This window comes from Mastigoproctus giganteus, chromosome 7, assembly GCF_048544385.1.
Source record: "Mastigoproctus giganteus isolate SK-2022 chromosome 7, ASM4854438v1, whole genome shotgun sequence".
NCBI classification, from domain to species: Eukaryota; Metazoa; Arthropoda; class Arachnida; order Uropygi; family Thelyphonidae; genus Mastigoproctus; species Mastigoproctus giganteus.
This window is the reverse complement of record NC_143581.1, coordinates 144,761,906-144,785,272: the sequence shown is the minus strand read 5'-3', so window position 1 is coordinate 144,785,272 and position 23,367 is coordinate 144,761,906. Positions and strand designations below refer to the sequence as shown.

The 23,367-nt window shown below is 37.0% G+C and overlaps 1 protein-coding gene across 3 annotated transcripts in view; it reads left to right on the top strand.

The window, feature by feature from the left end:
* Positions 1-23,367, top strand: part of Cog1 (conserved oligomeric Golgi complex subunit 1) — a 546,651-nt gene that overhangs the window by 26,107 nt on the left and 497,177 nt on the right. For all 3 annotated transcript variants that reach the window (XM_090377929.1, XM_090377930.1, XM_090377928.1), the window contains exon 3: positions 7,681-7,766. In XM_090377929.1, the coding sequence (XP_090234055.1) occupies positions 7,684-7,766 (83 nt within the window). In that variant the 5' untranslated portion in view covers positions 7,681-7,683. The remainder of the gene's footprint in view (positions 1-7,680; positions 7,767-23,367) is intronic.

The following is a 23,367-nucleotide window of genomic DNA, read 5'->3' as shown; positions in this document are numbered from 1 at the left end:
AATCAACTACTCTCTGGCTAAAGGCAAACTTCTGCACATCTATTCTACAACTGTTTTTCCCCAGTTTGAATTTGTGCCCACTCAGGTTTGTAATCTGAGCAAGAGGAAGAATCCCGTCAGCATTGAGCCTGCTCAATCCATTCAAAGCCTTATACACCTCAATCATATTGCATCGCAGATGCCTAGTCTCCAGAAGCTGCAATTTTCAGAACTTAAGCCTTTCTTCATAAGAGCACCACTTTGTTCCCTTCACCACTCTTGTTGCCCTTCTCTGCACTCATTCCAGCAAGTCTACATCCCTCCTAAAATGAGGCCTCCAGACCTGTATGCAGTATTCAAGGTGTGGCCTGACCATTGGCTTATACAAGGGGATAATCATCTCTTTATCCCTGCTTGCAAAATTTCTATATATCATTAACAAGACCCCATGACTTACTCTGGCAGCCTGTCTGTGCTGCTCAGAAAACTTCATATTTCACTGCACAGTTACCTCCAGGTCTCTTTCATTCTACACCTGAGTGTAACAACACCCAGTTGGTACATTTCTCTGCGGTTACTGCTACCCATATGCAGTACTTTACATTTGTCAATGTTAAACTTCAGTTGTCACTTCTCAACCCATCTTCCCAACTTTTTCAGATCCTGTTGTAGCAGCATACTGTCATTATTGTTATTAACAGCCCTGCCAACCTTTGTATCATCTGCAAACTTTGACATTAAGCTTGATATACCTTCATCAATATCATTGATAAATGTACAAAACAACAATGGGCCCAACACCGAACCCTTAGGGACACCACTAATAACATTAGTCCATGTAGAGCAGTATCCATTGATTACCACTCTCTTGTCTTCTCCCACTCAACCATCCTTTTATCCATTGTAGCAACTTGCCCTTAATGCCATACTGCTCCAATTTGTACAGTAGTCTTCTGTGTACAACGGTATCAAAAACTTTCCTGAAATCCAAGTATATGATATCAAAATTATTTTTTGCACCCAGTTTCTTTGTGACCATGTCATAGTATCCAATCAAATTGGGCAGACAAGACTTCCCCTTGACAAACCCATGCTGTGTCTGAATTATTACTGCTGCATCTAGATGATACTGAAATTCTTCTTTAACCAGTGACTTCATTATTGCTTTCCAACCCTGAATGGACAGCATTCTATAACAGTAGACCAACTGAAAATAGACCCTCTGGCATTAGACTAAAAGATTTGCTTCATACCTGGAATATTGATTTTGATGATGTATGTTGAGAGACCGATGTTCCTGATTCACCCTGGTCTGTAAATCTCCCTCACTGCGATACCCACTTTCAGCACTGGGGAAAGAAATCCCTGGCAGATGAAAATATCAAACAACTACATAAAGAACATGCCCTCAACAATACACAAAGCTGCCAAATGTACACAAATGGCTCAAAAACCAGGTTTGCTGTTGGTGCAACGGCTGTCTTTCCTTCTTTTACAGTCTCCATATCACTACCAGTTTTATGTAGCAGCTATACTGCAGAGTTATATGCAATCAAATTAGCCTTACAAAATATTAACACTTTCCACAATGCTAGCAGTGTAATATGCACTGATTGTATGTGTGCAGTGTCTGCATTGGGCAATTCAATTTTCAATATCATATCCCATCAAGAAACTAATCATTTCTGGTTTAAACCATCTATGCTAGCAATAGACTAAATCATTAAGTGAAATTCTTCTGGATTCCAGGGCATTAGGTTATCATAGGTAATGAGAGAGCAGATCAGGCACCCAAAAAACCAAACAATACAACACCAGCAAATTACCAAGTATCATATATAGATTATTTGAAGCATATAAAAAAAGTCAGTACATTTCAGTGGTCAGAAATATGGAAGGCACAAAGGTATAACAAATTGCTCCAAATCAAAGAAGAACCAACATTATGGATTTCCAGCTTTAGACAAAATAGACAGAAAGAATTTGTACTAGTAAGACTAAGGACAGGACTTATGCACCTAACCCATATGTTTCTACTCATGGGAAATGACCCACCTTTGATGCACACATTGTACGTTACCACTTACAGTCAAGCATGTACTTTTTTATAGATTGTCCTCATTATTCCCATTTCAGAAAAAGAACTTTCTACTCTCAATCACAACTGCAAGAACCATTATCGCTTACCCCCATGATTGGAAATAGTGCTAACCTAGCTGAACTCTATACCTTTCTGAAACAAATATATATATACAGTAAACCCCCGCTATTTGCGGGGATTACGTTCTTGAGAAATGCCGAGAATACCGAAAACACAAATACTGAGTTATGGCTCCCATAGTAATAAAGGGGTTCCGTTACAAAGTATGAAATATATAAGAAAAACTAGTCTAAAATTCTGTCTATGTATTATATGTATCTTCATAATATGACTGTTCATAGACAGTACATAGTGAAATGCAAGCATATGGCATCGAAATGAAAATAAGAAACAATTTAATATTAAATGTAATATTTATTACAAATTTCAAACAAATCTTTCAAACCAGCGGCTTTGCTAGCTAAAAAAACGTATCCCGCCAGTGCTATCACCAGTTTTGCTAAAGTGTTGATAAAGGAGTTTTGCCTTTTCACGAATGATGAGTGAAATTAACGGAATTTTATTTTGAGTTCCATCTTCTATCCACAGATTTAAAGATTTTTCCATTTTTTCTAATTTAACATCACGAGTTACAGAGCAAATTTTTGAATCAATTAGCGCATTTTCACGGACACCACGGCGGATTTTTCTTCTGATTTCTTGATTGATCGTACTGTTGACTCATTGATTTTATAATGTTTTGCCACTGAGGAGACACTTTCACCATTAAAAATTTTATCTAATAACTCAATTTTATTCACTAATGTCATCACCTTCTTCGATATTTTCACATTTCCCTTGTTATTTGTAGCCATATTTTTGTAGGGGTTAGAAAGAACTTGTCCACAATAAAGTCACTTTACACACTAGAAAAAGTCTGTTTTACACTGCAAAATGGTAGATTTATCACTTTTGTAAGCATATCAATTTATAAATTGATAAATTTATTCAATTTATAAGCATATAAATTAAAAGCAAATGACGAAACCTTCCATGACAAGCGCATAACACATCCTGAACAAGGATTAGCGAGAAACATCCACTCTCGCTATTTTGTCACCCCTCTCCCCCACCCACTGAGCGCTGTTTTGATCGGGAAAGATAATTTTAGCCAAGCCCATGTTTTTTTATGGCGGAAAATGTTCACGGCGCTTTAAAATTCACATTTTTTTAGGTTTCATTTTATATTAAATCAGCAACCGCGAATACAGATACCGCGAATAGCGGGGTTTACTGTGTGTGTGTGTGTGTATATATATATATATATATATATTATGTGAGGTAAAAGTTAGGCAAAAGTAATAAAAATAAATAAATATAACTATGTAGCTATCATTAGAGGCAGCAAATGCACATCCTCCACATGATGCCTAATTATATTTAATAATTAAAATAAATATGATATTTAAAATAAAAACATCAGCCAGTAGTACGGCAATAATGCAGAGCGAAACGAAACGCAAAAATATAAAATAAACAAACAGGGAAGGGAAAAGTAGAGATAATAGAACAAAAAGGTAGTCGATAATCCCCTGTATAATTTAGTCAATTAAGTCATTAAACCCAATTAATATAAAATGTAAATTTAAAATAATGCCAATTATAAATAATTTAACGGTACCCCCCTCGAAGGTACCAGTTCCAAAAAACGTGAAATATCACCAAAAAAGGGTTAAAGAAACTACCAAAAAACTAAAATATCAAAAAGATAGACTGACCATCATGCCCCATATCGACAGAGGACCACGAGGCCAATAATGGTCATGGAATCGCTGCATTTCAATCGTCATACAAATCATCGCAAAGGCAGAAATATCGAAGAACCAAACCAAACCACCCCTCCATTCTCCGATAGATCAACCAATGCAGAGGACTTGCATTCGCTCTGCATTGTTGCCATACTACTGGCTGATGTTTTTATTTTAAATATCATATTTATTTTAATTATTAGATATATATATATATATATATATATATGTGAATTCCTCTGATGCTAAAATGGAACAAATTATGTTACTTTAGGATAATAACATAGGACCTGGCACATTTTGGCCTCAGCTGCCCTTGTGCTCTTAAACACCAATACCAATTTTGTATTAACTGTGGATGTAATAGCTTCCTTAACCCAGTAAAGCAATATCAAAAACTGTTCTGTTATTTTTAATAATGTAGCAAAAATGAAGGCAGAAAAACATTCATTAAATTCTCTTGTTTAACTCACTGGCAGTCATTTGAAATTATTATTATTATTATTATTATTAGCAGGGCTTTTTTTTTTTTTTTATATATATAATATAAACTTCATAGAGTGCAGAGGAAGTTTACCTAGGAAAGAGGGAGAATTCTTTGTGAGGGGGGGGGGATTATCTCCCAGGAAATTTTTTGAAAATTATTGCCAAATGAGCCACATTTTTCAAATTTGGGAGATTTTTAAGAAGTGCTAAATAGTTAAGGGTTTTTTTTTTTTTTTTTGAGTATAGTAGGCCCCCGTTATAACGCGGTTCGCTTTCCGCTGATTCACTGTAATGCTGTTCTTATATTATAACCCGTATCTGACTATAACGCTGTCACAGATCATTATAACGCTCTTTTACAGATTGCATTTTTGGCATATTTAACGAAATCATTTTATTTAATGGAGTCGATAGCTTGAAAATGAATAGCAAAGCAGCATTAAAACGTTTCCCACACCGATTTGCAAAATTTTCCCACGCTTGGTGAAATTTTCTCGCAGGCTAATTTAATTGGAGTACAGTGACTTGTTACGTAGTTCTGAGATCAACATTTTAAAAAATTATCAAGTATATTGCTTGGAATATTTACATTATATGCATTTATCCGAAGTCTAGTCATCACTCAGTACAGTATTAGACTGTACGTAACGGACAGTTTACTTGAACGTTGTATCATAATTAATGCAACCAAATGCAGTTACATTTTCAAAGAGCTAATAATGACCGATAGGAATGAAAAAGCAACGTCTGGCCGCAGTACAAAGACTATAAATATAAGAAAAAGACTGAATTTGAAAATAAAATTAGACAATTAAATGTTTCGAAGCGAATCGATTCAGGTCAACGACAAGCAGATGTGTGCCATAATTTAGGACTTGCAACTTTAACTGTAAGAACAATTATAAAAAATAAAGAATTAATTTTAGCAGTGGGAAAGACAGCTGTTGCACTGCAAGCAACTAGGGCTAGGCCGGCTATTAGGATTGAAATGGAGAGATTTTAACTAATTTTATTGAAGATAATATCCAATGTAGAATTCAGTTAAGTTAAATATTATTAAAAAAAAAATGCGGAACCATTTAAAACTAACAAGGGCTGGTTAAATAGATTTAAAATCCAGGGAGAAGCCACAAGTGCAGATCAAGGAGCTGAAACTTTCAGAAAAGAACTTGTTAAAATTATTGAAGAGGGGTATTATGTGTTATACTTCTCGACAAGTTTTTAACATAGATGAAGCAGGACTTTTGTGGAAACGAATGCCTAAAAGAAGTTTCATATTGAAAGAAGTAAAAACATGTGAGGTTTCAAAGTGGCGAAGGATCGGTTGACTTTATTGTTGGGTGGTAATGCTGCAGGGGATTTAAAATTAATACCCCTTTTAGTTTATTTGGAAGAGGGCCAAAGTTCAACCCAAAATCCACACATTTTTCATGATTAAATTCATCAATTAAATTAAATCAACTAAAATCAATTAAATTTATTATTTTAATTGGAATTTTAAGTTTACTTTTTATACGTAAGTAGTTACCACATAATTATATGCATATGTAATGCAGAATATTTTATATGTACAAATATTTGAATATTAAATATTTTGACCGACATTTGTGCATCTTTTCACTACTGTTTATTATTGATTAGGAAATACCCTATGGCACCGACTGCAACTCACAAATACATATGTTACCTTATGGGAATGCGGCGCTCGCTTAACGCGGATTCACTTAGCGCTCTGTTTTTCCCGGAATGAATTATCAGCATTAAGCGAGGGTTAGCTGTAATTATTTTGGCTGCTTGTTACTTTTGCCATTGATCCTACACACTCGTTTATTTGTTGCAGTGTGTTTAATAAAGTCACCACCTTTACTTGATACTTCAGTAATGTGTTCTCATTCCACAGTGATCCTTTTAAATAATTACATCATCGGCACTAATTTTATTTTCAAATTACGAAAGTGTAGTGAAATGGACAACACTAATTTAATAGGTATTATTTATTTATTGTTAAAAATGATTTTATAAATATTTCTACATTAAAAGAATGTTATCATATTTTTTATTGCAATTGCTTATTTTTTTTGCTGTTTATGCTTATTCTGCATGATTGAGCCTGAATGAGCCATGGTTTAATTAAGTGTTTTTATTATTAATTAAGTGTTGTGATTGGCAAACATCTTTAGTAGATGAGTTGCCAAATGAAGCAGTGCATCTAACTTAACTCTCCGATGATGCACAATGCACCAAGAGGATTAGTAATAATAAGTAATATTTATTTTAAAATAAATATTTTTTTTGTTTTAAATGTTTTTTTTTTTTTTGTTTCTAACTTCCAGAATGCCATTCCATCAGAAAAAAACTGATTGTTAGCAGTAGTACTGCCAAATGATGCAAGGAAGCAAGCTTATACATGATCAGCCATTGGGGGGGGGGTACTACCCACCCCATACCTTCTACCAGTGTATCTAATCCTTCCTTAAATTTATTCAAACTGTCCACATTAACAACACCAGATGGTAGTAGGTTCTAATAATCAGTTACACTCTGGCTGAAGACAGATTTTCAGACATCTTTTCTGCAACCATTTTCATTCAGTTTATGTCCCTTGTGTGTGTTTTCTGAGAAAGATTTAAATACCATTGCCATCAATCAATTTAAAGCCTTAAACACTTCTTTCAGCTCACCTTGCAAGTGCTGTGCATATCCCTTTGTGTTTCTTGACTAATCTGATTGCTCTTTTCAGTACCTGTTCCAAGAGATCCATTTCTTTATTTGAAAATGAGACATTCAGACCATTGTGCAGTGTTCAAGATGTGGCTCAATACAATGAGATAATCATTTCCTTGTTCCTTGCTGGCAGAGTTCCTGTACATCATTTGACAGAATCCTATGAGCTGTTTTTCTAGCAGTTTGTCTGCACTGCTCAAAAAACATCAATGTTGGACTCTATCATATGCAAGTTATTGCTAACTTGAATGTAATTTTGACTGTTCAATAGAGATTTCTTATTTTGGGTTACTTAGTGAAAAAAATGCCATTTTGAATTAGCCAAAAAAAAAAAAAAAAAAAAAAAAGATCAAAATGATAAGTTAACACAGTCTCTCTCTCTCTCTCTCTCTCTCTCTCTCTCTCTCTCTCTCTCTCTCTCTCTCTCTCTCTGTGTAAAGATCCTTTGCCACTCAGTAAGGTTTAACTGTTTTTGATTGCGTAAATAATTTTTAACTCAAGCAAAATATTTTGCGTAATAGTGTAGTTCTTAAAATTTCTAACTTTATTAAAAAATTCACTTTCTGGATAATTTATTTTTTCACTTACCCACCTTCATTACAGATAATGGGGCTCGGAGACTTGGGAAGTGATTTACTTTTTGAGCAGCATACTGTTAAAGAAATACAAGAAATTGAGAAGAAATTGAGGTAGGTTTTAAGGGAAAAAAATTTATTAATTTTATGATAAATATATAATTTTCTGGGACATTTCCATTTAAAATAAAAAAAAAAAAAATACAGTTCTCATAATGTCTCTTTCCATTTGCAAAATGAAAAACATTTACAGGAAAATTAAACAAAATTCAAAGTCTTTTTTATATATATTTAATAAAATGTCACTCAATAACAGTTGAAGGAATATAACTTCAACAATTATATTTTTATGATCAGAAAATCAGCATAAAAATGAACATAGTTTTCCTAACTTAATGACATTCAAATTTTTGATTTTATTGGCAAATGTGGTTTTTTTTTTTTTCGATTTCAGTAACTTCTGAAATTTCCAATTATTTGCGCTCTGATTTTTTTTTTTTTTTTTTTTTTGTACACAGAAAGAGAGGAGTCTTCCTAATAATTTTCTGATGGGGTGGGTGCTTTTTTTTCTAAATCTACAATCACAAAACAAGCTGGCAGCCACCCAGATTTATCACCTGCAGATTTTGTTTGCACTCTCATGCAATTAAATTTACGTTTCATAAGAGAGTGGTTCAAGGATATCCCAAAGAAGATAATTTTATTTCAGTCTACTATTTACAGTTTTTTTTTTTTTTTTTTTTTATATCTCATTTTAGCATTATTCACTGTTTTGAATGTCACAGAAAGTTGACTCCATTAGTTCTGTTTCTTCTAAAATGTATGGGAGTCTGACCCCTACTGATTTGTGACATAGTTCAGGATATATGCTCATTAGTGCAATTATACATTTTTTTTTTTTTTTTGTTGACATCTAAAATAATTTTAGATCTTTAAGAAAAAGAAGAAAATCAAAAACATCTTAAGCTTTCTGCTTTGAAATAAATATAAAACCTAATGTTTGTATCTACAACACAAAAGTTACTACTACAATTTTATTTTTGAAAATATTTAATTTGGATACAAATGTAACATAAAATATTATATATCAGAAAATATTTTTCAGTTACTGAAGGGTCTAGGGCTTCTTAACCAAAAGGATTTTCCCATATTCCATATCATTGCTCAAAGCATCAAAGACGGATATTGTTGGGATATCAGAGACATGGTGTCACACAGATATAAGTAATGCAGAACTGGAATTTGGGGAGTACAACGTCTACAGACAGGATAGAAAGGGAGGAGGGGTTATGCTATTAGTTAAGAAACACATAAAATTCAAGGAAGTGAAGCCAGTTGACATCGCTGGACAGTGCATTGTCGAGTCAGTTTGGTGTGACATAAGCATTGGGAGATCAAAATTGAGAGTAGAAGTGTGCTATAGGCCTAATGACTCTGATGAGTATAATAAGAAACTGTACAGGGAAATAGATTGGGCCAGTAAATCAGAGAGTCTTATAATGGGGGATTTTAATTTCCCAGATATTGACTGGAATTTGTGGGTTGATCACTCACACACTAGCAAGGCTTTTGTGGATTTATTGGATGATTTTTTTCTAAATCAGCATGTTCGGGAGGCAAATAGAGGGAGCAATACTCTTGATTTGATTATCAGTAGTGATTCTTCATGCATTAAGAATCTGCAGATACAGGAACCACTAGGTGGCAGTGATCACAGTGTGCTGAAGTGGGATTTACTCAAGGAGGTAACTACCATCAGGGGTAAAGGTAAGGGTTATTGCTTTCATAAAGGTAACTACGATGGTCTGAGACAGTATTTAAATTCTATACAGTGGGACCAACTGATGATGTTACCAACAGCAAACTCAAAATGGGAAGCATTCAAAGAACTTATCTTGGAAGCTACTAGGCTTCACATACCAACTAAGAAATATTGTTCAAAGTTCAGGCCTAAATGGATGTCAGATGAACTAATGAGACATATGGCAGAGAAGAAAAATGCATGGGATACATATAAATTAACACGTCACACAGAAGCCTATGATAGATATAAGTTGATCTGTAACCAAGTTACAAAGGAGGTTAGGCAGGCGAAGGCAGATTATAAGAAATCTTTGGCAAGGGATGCAAAGAAAAACAGCAAGGAGTTCTTTACTTATGTAAACTCTAGAAGGAAGGGGATGAATCAGATTGGTCCGCTTGATATCGATGGTTCAACTGTTTTTGATCCTGCTCAGGTAGCTAACAAACTAAATCAATATTTTGCATCTACATTCACACATGAGGAGTTATTCAGGAAGGGGAATGCCATAGATGAAGTAAACACTGGCAGTGAGCTAGATGATCTTGTAATAATTGAGAGTAAAGTGGATGAGAAATTGTTGAAGATAAATACAAGAAAGGCACCTGGGGTGGATGGGATCTATCCAGTTATATTAAAGGAGGCAGCAAAGGAAGTAAGCAAACCCTTATCCATAATTATGAGAGCTTCCTTGGACTCAGGGGAGGTACTCACAGAATGGAGATGTGCAAATGTAACCCCAATTCACAAAGGAGGATCAAAGGCTTGCACAAGTAATTATAGACCTGTGAGTTTAACTTCTGTTCAAGGAAAATTAATGGAAGCACTGGTTGAAGAAGCACTGCAGGATTATCTTGACAAGAATTCAGTTATAGCTCAGACACAGCATGATTTTGTTAAGGGAAGGTCTTGCCTGACCAATTTGATTGGATACTATGATGTAGTCACAAAAGAATTGGATGCAGGGAATAAATTTGATATTATATATTTGGGTCTTAGAAAGGCTTTTGATACTGTTACACATGGAAGACTGCTGCACAAATTGGAGCAGTGTGGCATTGGTGGCAAATTGTTGCTATGGATAAAGGGATGGTTGAGTGGCAGAAGACAGAGTGGTAATTAATGGACACTGCTCATCGTGGACTAATGTTATTAGTGGAGTTCCTCAGGGCTGCGTCCATTGTTGTTTTCTGTATTTATAAATAATATTGATGATGGTATATGAAGCTTAATGTCCAAGTTTGCAGATGATACGAAGGTTGGCAGGGTTGTCAAGGACACTACTGACACTATGCTACTGCAACAGGATCTGGAAAGGTTGAGCAGATGGGCTGAGAGGTGGCAAATGAAGTTTAACATTGACAAATGTAAAGTACTACATATGGGAAACAGCAACCCCAGAGTAACGTATCAAATCTGTGGTACTACACTGACAGTGGTAGAGAATGAGAAGGACCTGGGGGTAATTGTGCAGGCAGATATGAAGTTCTCTGAGCAGTGCAGATGGGCTGCAAGAGTAGCTCATGGTGTCTTATCAATGATATACAGGAATTTTTCTAGCAGGAATAGGGAGGTGATTATTCCCTTGAAGGCCTCTGTAGCCGAGTGGGCAGGAGCGGGAGTGTAGTAGCACACGCTCTTTGAGTAGACCAGGGTTCAAGCCCCTGATTGCTGAATACGGTCGATCTGCCAACCTGCACTGGACCAGCGTGGCAGATTATGGTCCATTTCCCTCAACATGAATTTTTGAGGAGGCTTCCATCCTGCAGTGGGTTGATAATGGCTGCACTTTACTTTTTTTTATTCCCTTGTATAAGGGAATGGTCAGGCCGCACCTTGAGTACTGTATGCAGGTCTGGAGGCCTCATTTCAAGAAGGATGTAGAGCTGCTGGAACAACTACAGAGAAGGGCAACAAGGTTAGTGAACGGAACGAAGGGTTGCTCTTATGAAGAAAGGCTTAAGTTTTGCAAATTACAGTGTCTGGAGACTAGGCACCGGCGCGGTGATCTGATAGAGGTGTACAAAGCCTTGAATGGTTTGAGCATGCTCAATGCTGCTGGGATACTGCCTCTTGCTCAGAATAATCACCTGAGAGGGCGTAAATTCAAATTGAGGAAAGACAGATGTAGGATAGATGTGCGGAAATTTGCCTTTAGCCAACGGGTGGGTAGTTGGGTGGTGGAACAGACTTCCATCCCTTGTTGTGGAAATTGATAGCCTAAATAAATTTAAGGATCAGCTGGACAGGCATTTTGAACGAATGGAGAGGTGAAGTGGAAGGGTTTTTTTTTTTTTTTTTTTTGGCTGATGCTTGCTTTCTTGCATCATATGCCTCTACTAATGCTAATATTGTCTAAGCTAGTTCGGTGGAGAAACAAATTGAGTCCAGATCCAATATCCACTCCTCACCTTCTTATAGTGTAGTAGTAGCGAGCTTACTATATGGCTGCTGAATCAATGAATAAGGGTGTGCTGCAAGTATTAGACAAAACTATCTTAAGTGAATAAATTATAGGCTGGAACTTTATCACTATGATAGTACAAAGCAATTGGGATTCATAGTTTGAGTTGTCATCTAGGTCAATATGGTTCTCATTGTGCTATCAGGGAAGTGTTTGTGTGAGTGTGTGTGTGTGTGTGCGTGCACACACACACACACACACAGTGCTAAATGTTCTGTTGGAATAACTATCAAGATAGATGTCAGAAAAATGTAATTAGCAGAATTAGGTTAATATATCATTTATCATTCATACATTTCTTAGGTATTATAGAAACCTATAGGATAAACATGAGGAAACTACAGCTAAACATTCGTTATAATTTAATTTATTCTTGAAGTAGGATAGTGCAAAAATGTTGTACCAGTAGATTTTAGAAGTAGTTTGAAAGAACACTTAATTGGCTGGGAAGTGATATTCCATTGCGTTTTGGAAGCATAGTTTAAGATGGAAAGTTGGGTGATGAAATTTGTTTGTGCCTCCTTTGAAGGCACAAGAAAATAAGAAATAGAAGAGTTTTTAATATGTTAGGATACTGGCCTTACAACTGAAGTAAAGTTATTGGGGTATAAAATTCTCTGCTTGTTCTTCGCATTACAACCTGCTGCATTTACAAAACAAAAGTTAGGAAAAGCAGTAGAAAGTAATGAGCAAGAAAGAATAGTATTGGTTGGAGATGCAAAGAGGAGGCTAGGAAATAACAGTTGCATTTGCTGGGATATTTGGAAAAATATCTCAGCATCTGAAAAAATTTGGAGAGAAAAATATGTCCAGCAATAATGCTAAAAGACTACTAGAATTTTGAAATGCTATGAAAGCACTCTTACTTAGAAACAGAATATATCAGCATAAAGATATGCACATGTTTTTAATGTAGGGAGTGTAATAGAAACAAGAAAACCATAATGAATTAGATCCTTTTTAGAAAAGTTCTAATCAAGTGATAGATGGTGAAGTAAAACCTCCATCCAGAACATTTAGAAATATCACTTATCTGCAAGAAGAGGGACAACTCAATTGCCTTTTTGTAGAAATGGTCTTCTATACAGTGCTGTGCAAATATAGGCTATAGGAATAATGATTACTACTACTGCTGTGTACCATCCATTAGATTTTCACTTGCAAGACTTATTTTTTTTTATCAAAAAAAAACCAAAAAACATTTTTTTAAGTTTATTATGCTATAATACTTTTTTTTAAAAGTATTACAACTCAGATTTCTGAGTTATTAATCTTTACAATGTAATACCATGGTAAAATAAAGAGAAGACTCATTTTCTGAATTTTCCCTCAGTAAAATCTACCTGCTGCCTTATTGGAACCAATTTTTAGTGATATGAATTCCATTCCATTATTCAAACTTAAAACCAATCCTAAACCTTATTCTTTGGCCACCAGCTCACTTCAGTATGTCATCATTTATCATTCATACATTTCTTAATAGGACTAAATTTTTTAGATGGAAATTGCTGGATGCCATGTTGGGGATGGAGGCAATCCAGGATTTCCCATCTTTAGTTCCATAGATATTTATTAGTCGACTCTGCAGTGTGTGGTCTTGCATTGCTCTTTAACATGATGACCCCTTGGTGCAACACAATAAACATTACTCCTTCACATTATATCATTTGCTGGATGCCATTTGAGAAAACATCCAGGATTTTTGCTATTTGCACATCAGTTTGTTACAAAGTAGTACCATGGTAAAATAAATTTCTTTTTCATAAATTTCTTTTTAACAAGTTTGGTATGTACTAATATTCATAACTCTATGTATTTCATGTACTTTTACCCTACTAATTGTGCATTTTCTTTCATGATGGCAGTTTATTTATTTTTTTTATATGTATGTCATTGTCTAAACTTCTGTGATAACAAAATTTTCTAAACAAAGTCTGCATAGATTTTAATGATCTGGGCTGCTTAGCTTTTCATGCTTCCAAAATTTGTGGTGTTTCTTTTGTGTACCTTTTTTAGTACTAATTCTAAAATCCAAACCACTTTTACCTATAACAGTTTTTTTACAAACAGTAAGAATTTTCTTGGATAGATATATCATGTATATGTGATATGCATACTATTTCCTTTGTGACTGACAGGTATAGATGTGCCCAGATGATGTGTTTAAATATATTGAGACCTGTAAGTTAGATAGCTATATAAACCTAAAAGTATTTCTTCCACATTCAGTTGTTTTCTGGCACAGTCATGCTAACTAGTATCTGCTTTTGTTATAAATGTTGTGGAAAAACAAAGGCATTATGTATTATCATTTGTGAATGTGCTGTATATTTTAGAATTAAATTGGCTGACCAAGATAAAACTGCGCGCCCTACAGGGATTGCAACTGTGGAAATGTGTGCAAAAAAGAAAGGCACAACATTTGTCATTCCCATGGTGGTGAGGGAACCCCTGCATCATATTAATGACTGCTACTTTTGTTTTGTATTTGCAGCAGGTTATAATGTGAAGAACAAGCAGAGAATTTTATACCCCAATAACTTTACTTCAGTTGTAAGGCCAATATCTTAACCACTGGTACTACCTCCACCAATTGTTCTTGAACTCTTGCAATCAGATCTTGAATCAATCTAAAATTTCCCATGATCTATTGCAAATACTGAGATCAACACGGACCCTTTCAAAATCAAAAAAAGTTTGTGGATCCCTATACAGGGTGTTTCAGTTAAACGTTTCAGAACTTCTAAGAGGGGTAGGGTACATCCTGACAACTCGAAATCATATAGCAATGTGGGGTCGGAAATGCTTTCCTGAAGCGGTGTTGTACACAGAAGCACCATAAAAAGAAAAGAGACCGTAAGTGAGAAATCGTTTTAATAATACATGAAAAGAAGCAAAAGGTACATGGATTAAAGTAAGTGTTCGAAGTTTCTTCAACCTCGTATTGCTTTCGCACAGTGGTACCTTGGAAAATGTGCTACAAATCCCCTTTTTCCTGCTGAAGTGTTGTTTTCCGATGAGGCATCCTTCACAAGGAAGGAATTTTCAACACGCATAACGACCATATCTGGGCGGTCGAGAACCCGCATGCAATACGACGTCGTGCAGCACAGATTCGATTTTCGGTCAATGTATGGGCCGGTATTATGGGAGATCACCTCATCGGACCTTACCTGTTACCGTGTCGTCTAACCGGACCTATCTACTTGATCTTTCTGCAGCAAGTATTGCCACAACTTTTGAGAGATGAACAGATTTCTGCATCGACGCAACAGACAATGTGGTTCCAACACGATGGAGCCCCTGCCCATTATAGCGGAGATGTTCGTAACTACCTGGATGTCACATTTGGTCAACAGTGGATCGGACGTGGTGGTCCCGTGCGTTGGCCTGCTCGGTCACCCGACCTATCATGTCTTGATTTTTATTTCTGGGGTCATATGAAATTGCTAGTTTATGACACCCCTGTTGACTATGCTGAGGAGCTGGTTGCAAGAATCGCAGTAGCTGCCGAAGAAATTCGAAATTCGCCTGGAGTATTCCAGAATGTTCGGATGTCCATGCGTCGGAGATGTGAGGCGTGCATTGTAGCCCGTGGAAGAAACTTCGAACACTTACTTTAATCCATGTACCTTTTGCTTCTTTTCATGTATTATTAAAACGATTTCTCACTTACGGTCTCTTTTCTTTTTATGGTGCTTCTGTGTACAACACCGCTTCAGGAAAGCATTTCCGACCCCACATTGCTATATGATTTCGAGTTGTCAGGATGTACCCTACCCCTCTTAGAAGTTCTGAAACGTTTAACTGAAACACCCTGTATATAACATATGCATATGTGTTACACACACACACACACACACACACATCGTTTTGCAGACTCCCTGGAACTGGTCTACGGACCCCTGTTTGGGAAACACTGATCTGGTGGGTGATATCAACTATTGTGATGGAGGAATTTGCAACTCTGGGCCATAGCAGTTTAACAAAGTGAACTCATTCTCATGAGAAGATTTAAATCTACTCAAAGGGCCTGCAGAGGTTTTAGGTTCAAGACTCTAATCCAAGGCTAGACATCATGAAAAAAAATTGATTCTCCTTTCTTCAAAAGAAGGCTCGGTGAGATATTGCAACAACATTTTTTTTTCTACCAACTAATAGAGCAGAGGCTATTTATTGATTCATAGAAGCAAAGCTTCAAAGGATTTCTCCTTTTGCACTTTATAGATTAACAATACTTTTATTGATTTCATAATGGAAACTAGTTTGTAGCACATTTAGTACACTTAAAAGAACTACAAAAACATTGGCCTAGTTAAAGAAACAGACTATGAAAAGCATTGCAAATTCTTTTTCACCTTTTGGCAGCCTTCTCACTATTTGCTTGGTAAATGGAAAATTGGTGTGATTGGTCAGTCATCTATTAACCAAGTTTCCTCTTATATATACATATATTTTTTTAATGTAAACCCACAAACACAAGAGGTATTAGAACCTATAGTACTTAGTACCGTGCTTGGGTTGGAGATTGAGAAGACGAAAGAAGATATTTGTTGACATTGGACTTGAACTTCTGTAGACTGTAATTTTCAAGAAATACATACGAAGGAAGGTTGTTCCAGAAAATGCAGCAGTTGAATGAATAAATGAGGAAGATGAAAAGTTGGTTCTGTGAGTTTGGAGTTAGAAGTAGATCAATGTTGGCTGGTGGCGGCATGTGTTCAGACTGTTTTGAAAGAGAGAGTGGGAATTATAGAAGCCAATCCAGAAGAACAGTGCCCATGGAAGTATCTGTAGAAGAGGCATGCAGCAGAAACAGTACATCTATGAGACCGCGTGGAGAGACTCTGTTAGAGATGAATCATTAATTAACGTAACTGCCCTCTTCTGAATGGAATCAAGAAGCCTGAGAGAGGTTTTGGGGGCACCACCCCAGATGTGGGAACAATATTCCATGGCAGGGCAGATTTGCAATTTATACAGAGTGAGCAGTTGTTTGGAAGAAAAGTAATGCTGAGAGCGAAAGAGAAAACCAAGTTTTTTAGATGCAGAGGAAGCAATATTTGCAATGTGCTTGTGCCAAGAGAGATTAGAAGTCAGGGTAATCCCCAAAAGAGATATATCATTTTGCCTACAAATCAGAGTGTCACTAAAGATAAGCATAGGAGCAGAAGAATCCTTTTTGCGAGATATAAGACAAGACTGAGTTTTAGAAGGGTTGAAATCAACTAAGTTGTCTTTGCCCCACTGGAGAATTACCTGAAGATCAGTATTTAAGGAATTGGTAGCAGATTTTCGAGAAGTTGAAGCTGATTGAGCAGGACAAGGTTTCTCAAAATGGAAAGTTGAATGCAATGTCCTATTATCAGCAAAACTAAGGATAGGATTTCCAGTCAATGGAAGCAGGTCATTAATGTACAAGAGGAAAAGAGTGGGGGAAAGAACTGAACCTTGGGGGACTCCGGCATTAGTGGAGAAGTTAGAAGACAGAGAGCCATCTACCATCACCCTCAGTGAGCGATCAGAGAGAAAACTGGATAACCAGTTACTAAAAACAGTTGGCAAACCATAAGATGAAAGCTTGTTTAGAAGACCCTTATGCCAAACATGATCGAAAGCATTTTGGATGTCAAGAGCAACTACTTGTGTTTCACTGAACCTTTCCATTGAATTAGTCCATAAATGGGTAACATAAGCCAGGATATCACCAGTGGATCGACACTGACGGAATCCATACTGGCGATCGTTGATCAGACGGAAGGTTTCTAGGTAGTTTAAGAGTTGGCGGTTAATTGATTTCTCCATTACTTTAGAAAGAGTGGAAGTAATTGCAATGGGACGATAATTGGATGGGAAGGATTTGTCACCATTTTTAGGAACTAAGACAGTCTCTGACACTGAGTTGAAAGAACATTAAAGACCAAGATTGAAACAAACTACTGTTACCTCCTCTGTATATAAACCTAGATTGAAAGAAACAGCTTGTACAAGCCCTGAATAAAGAAGAAAATTGTTTCAACTATGTTGCACTGAATTCCCATTGTTTCCATATTAAGAAATCATAATGCAGGAATTTCTGTTGTACTTGAAATCTGCAGGCATCTGCTAGACTGCATTTGAGGAATCCTTGAACCAAACTGGAAGAGTTACTTGGGCTGGCTTTAAAAATATAGTGTGCAGTTTTTTGGGAAACAGTTGAAGAGATTTAGACTGCCGTGAGTGACATACTGAAGTAAAGTCACTCATGGTAGTCTAAATCATGGAGGAAGAAGGTACCAAGGAGGATGAATATGAGCAAATTTCCAGGCAGAAGGAAAAACACCTTTGAAATAAGAAAGTGAAAAAGGCGGCAAAGAAGAGGAGTAGGTTCAGGAGCACAGGTTTTGAGAACAAGTGGAGAAATACCATCGGGACCTGGAGCTTTCTTAACATCAAGATTCGTCAAAATCCTTCTAACATCCTTTTGATGGAAGACCACAGGGGGCATTGAATAGAGCGTGTTGGGAATGGTGGGAGGTGTTCTACAAAGATCATTAATACATGAGTTGGAAGTAAAATGGGATGCTAGCAGGTCAGCTTTATCCTTGGCTGAAGTGAAAACAGAACCATCTGGTTTGGACAGAGGTGGGAGCCGATTGGGGCAAAAGTTGCGGCCAATAGCTTTGGCAAGAGACCAGAATGCTCGGCTACCATTAGGGCAAGAAGCAAGTTTTCTACTCTTAGCCTGTTCAAACTCTAGTTTGGACTGATTAATAACTGCTTTACAATTGTTACGAGCTTTGGTATAGGCAGAAAATGAAACTGAAGAATTAGAAACAAGCCAATTACGATATGCAACATTCTTCTGTTGAACAGTCTTAACACATTTATTGGAAAATCAAGGTTTAGATAAAGGACGAGATTTTAAAGTGGAGTGTGGGATAAAGCATTCCATTCCTGCAAGAATAATTTCACTGACATGATCTGAGCAAACGTTGACATCAGAAGTTTTGAAACAGTAATCTGACCAAGGAAAAGAAGTCTCACAGGTCATCCCATTTTGAATTCTTGTAATGCCAAACAACACGAGGTTGGGAATAGCCATGAGATAAAGGCTCCATTGGAGAAGAGACAATCACCAAGTTGTGATCTGAAGTGCCTAAAGGAACTCTCACTTCGACTGTATACTTAGAAGGGTTGTTTGTGAGAAAAAGATCAAGCGTATTGGCTGTATGATTAGGATTGTCCGGTATTCTTGTAGGTAAATGAACAATCGGTGCAAAGTAATTGCAAAAGCCTCAGCATCTCGACCAGCTGAGTCGGTGTGACTATAAAACGGAAGCCAGCTGGAGTTGTGAACATTAAAATCACCAAGGAAAATTACCTGACTGTTAGGAAAGTTGGACTGAAGAAAGTGAAGTTGCAGAGAGAGGAAGTCAAAGAGCTGCAAATGATTAGTGGAGTTGGGAGAACGGTAGAGTAACAGATGAATTTGGCACATTGAGGTACAGAGATTTTAAGTCAGAGAAGATCAAAGAGAGGAGATTCCAAATTGTCAAGTCTCTGACAGGGAATATCAGAACGGACATATGCACAAGTACCACCTTTGAGGCGAAAGGAATCATACAGCGAATAATTTGGGCATCTGAGATGAGCAGTTGTTGGATCAACCAATAACTGAGATTCTGTCAGAAAAAGTACATGGGGTTTGGCAGACTTGCAGTCTGCCAAACCCCATGGACATCGTTGGACCTCGCTGAGATTAGAATTGAGACCACGTATATTTGTGAAATGAATTCATCATCATCATCATCAGCCATTTTCAATCCACTGCAGGATGAAGGCCTCTCCAGCAACTTTCCAGTTGCTTCTGTTTTGAGCACTGGACATCCATTTACTACCCGCAAACTCATGAATTTCATCTATCCATCTCCGCCTTTGTCTTCCAGGTTTTCTTCTAGCTCCTCTTGGATACCATTCTGTTATTTTCTTAGTCCATCTGTCATCATGTCTTCGAGCTATGTGTCCTGCCCAAGACCATTTTAGTTCTTTAGTTTTGATAAGAATGTCCTTTACTTGAGTTTGTTGCCTAATCCATGTGTTTCTCTTCTTATCTAACAGTCTTATTCCCAATATGATTCGTTCCATTCTTCGCTGTGTGGTTCTCAGCTTCTCTTCCATTCTTTTGGTGAGTGCCCAAGTTTCACTTCCATAAGTCATGGTGGGGAGTATACATTGGTCCATTATTTTACGTTTCAGACAAACTGGGATATTGCTCTTCAGTATGTGACTATATTTCCTGAATGTTATCCATCCAAAATTTATTCTTCTCTTGACTTCTAGCCATTTATCATTATTACAGCTAATAACTTGTCCCAGATAAGTATATGACTCCACCTTTTCAATTACTGCTCCTTCAATCATTATGTCTCTTTCTGTGGCATACTTGTTCATCATTACTTTTGTTTTAGCCATATTCATCTTTAGTCCAAAATCCTTACTAGCTGTGCATAACTGATTAAGATTTTCCTCTAATTCTTTGGGATCATGGCTTATGACCACAATGTCATCTGCAAATCGCAAATGGTTTAGGTACTCTCCGTTCACATTGACTCCTTTCTGCGACCAGTCTAATCTTCTGAAAGCTTCCTCAAGGGCAGCAGTAAACAGCTTAGGAGATATTGTGTCTCCTTGTCGAACTCCTTTCTCAATTTTAAATTTCCTACTGTCTTTGTCTAGTCTAATGAAGGAGGTAGCACTCTCGTATATTTTCTTCAAAATCATAATATATGGGGTATCAATGCCTTGTCTTTCCAGTGCCCGAAACATTGCCTTATGCTGTATGGAGTCAAATGCCTTTTCATAATCCACAAATGCCAGGCATAATGGTGTTTTATATTCATTTGCTTTCTCCATTAGCTGTGATATTACATGAAGGTGATCCATAGTTGAGAATCCTGTCCTAAAGCCAGCTTGCTCTTTCGGTTGATTCTCATCCAGTATTCTTTCTAATCTGTTAGTAATGACCCTTGTGAACAACTTGTAGATGTGGGATAACAAGCTAATTGGTCTATAATTTCCAATTTCTGATTTATCTCCTTTCTTATGCAGCAAAACTATGATTGCATTATTCCACTGCTTAGGCGTCACACCTTTTCTAATGCACTTTGTGAAGAGCCTTGCCAGTTTTTGTGTTATGTCTCTTCCTCCCAATTTTAACAACTCTACAGTAACTTCATCTTCCCCCGGGGCTTTCTGATTCTTCATTTTCTTCAATGCATGTTCTACCTCATCAGGAAGAATATTGGGTATGTTGTATGTGTTGCTACTTTGCAATCCATCTTCCCCACTGCTGGCATCATTCCCCTGCTCCTTGTATAATTCTCTATAGTAGTCTTCTGCTATTTGAATTATGCCTTCTCTGCTGTTTATAAGTACACCATCGCTATTCTTCAGTTTCAGTATCATTTGTCTTTCTGTATTACTGCTCATGGCTGCTGATTTAAATCCTTTGTTTTCCCTTAATGCTTGTTCTACTTTTCTTGTGTTAAATCTTCCTATGTCCTCTCTGAGTCTCTTTCTAATGGCTTTGCATAACTCAGTATACTCAATTTTCTCCCTGTCAGTGTTTTTCTTGCTTTTCATTTGTCGTCTTCGGTTCATCATGACAAGTGTTTCTTGACTAATTTTTTCTTCTTTGGATTTCTTTTTCCCTATAGGTTTCTTGGGCTTTATCACTTTCAAAAAGTTGTAATATTCCTCGTCGATATCTTGGTCCTCAGCAGTCTGCAGAAGCTCATACTTGTTCTTAAGTTCCAGTACATACTGCTTTTTCTCCTCTTCTGTTATCTCAAAGACCTTTGTATTATTTGCTCGAGTCAGTTTTTTCCTTTCCTTTCCTACATCTATATCAAGTGTACATCTTACCATTCTGTGATCACTTCCAACATTTACCTTATTCAGGACGGTGACATCATTCACAATATATCTTCTATTAGTGAGGATGAAGTCGATTTCATTAGTAGTTAATCCATTTGGACTCTTCCATGTCCACTTTCTGTTCACCCTTTTCTTGAAAAAAGTGTTCATTACTGACAGTCCTTGAGATTCTGCAAATTCCACAAGTCTTTCACCTCTTTCATTTCTTTCACCAATTCCAAAATTTCCTATAGTTCCCCTTTCTGTGCTGTTTTGTCTTTTTCCAACCTTAGCATTGAAGTCTCCCATAATAATGGTGTAGTGGGTTTTCTGCTCATCTAGAAGACTCAATTTCAGTGTACATTTCTTCAACCTCTTCATCGTCATGGCTCGATGTTGGTGCATAAATCATTATAATCTTTAGCTTGTATCTCTTAGAAATCTTTAGTATTAGTCTTGACACTCTTGGTGATGTACTTTTGAATTCCAAAATGTTGTTTTTAAAATCTTTATGGACCAGAAACCCAATTCCACCTTCACTCCTTTCACTGTTTCCATTGGTGTACAGCAGATTTCCACTTGATAGACTTATAAGTGATTCATTTCTTCTTGTTTCAGCCAAACCGATGATATTCCAATTCACATTTTCTAATTCCTTTTCCAGCTCTAATATCCTGTCTTCACCGATGAGTGTTCTTACGTTATAACAGGCCAAGTTCAGTTTCCGTGCATGGCAGCCTGGTCGTACCCAGAGATTCTTAGCACCCTCTGCTTCCACTCTAATCCTCTCGCTGCCGTAAGAGGGAGAGTGAAAGCTGCTGGGGACTGAGGGCCATTTGTTTCGTCGTGCTTTCATATTGCTGGAGGGGTTGGTCTTTTCCTCTTCATGCTGACCAGGCATCTTGAAGAGAACCACTCTACACGTTCGTTGCCACCTAAGTGACGTAACAGGGCTTACCATCGAGAAGGTGTGCATGAGTGGATTTTAGGGAGGCAGGCCAACCGGACTTCTCCTCAATCTTCTGTAATAGAGAGATATTGGATCCATCAGTGTTTTAGGCTGAGTGTCTGATAACACACAGGATACCTGTTCCCCTCTAAGCCCCAAAATGTGAAATGAATTAGGAATGTGAAATGAATTAGGAAGTGCTTAGGAGGTTTAGATCTTTTCGCAGATAAGCTTGCTGTATTAGTTTGACAATTCATGGTGTATTCAATAGTAAGAAAAAGTGGGTGGGACCTGCTGTATGAAGTAATGAAATTTTTGGATATGGCGTACACATGGTAAGAATATACCCAGATCCTTGACGTAACGTGGCCTCGACTATGCTCCCTGCATACACACTACTTGGACTCCCTCCAGTCACTATCTGGCAGAGTAGAGGTAGCAAGATTATACACTAGCTGATCCGGAAGCCTCCTAGAGAGTTACCAATAAGTTCGGTCCGGTGTATTAACTAGCAGCCGGCCTGCGAACACCATTTTAGAGCTGTATCCTCAAAAAGTAAGGAATATTGGATCTCGCCACGATGTTCATCATAACCTCAAAAGTG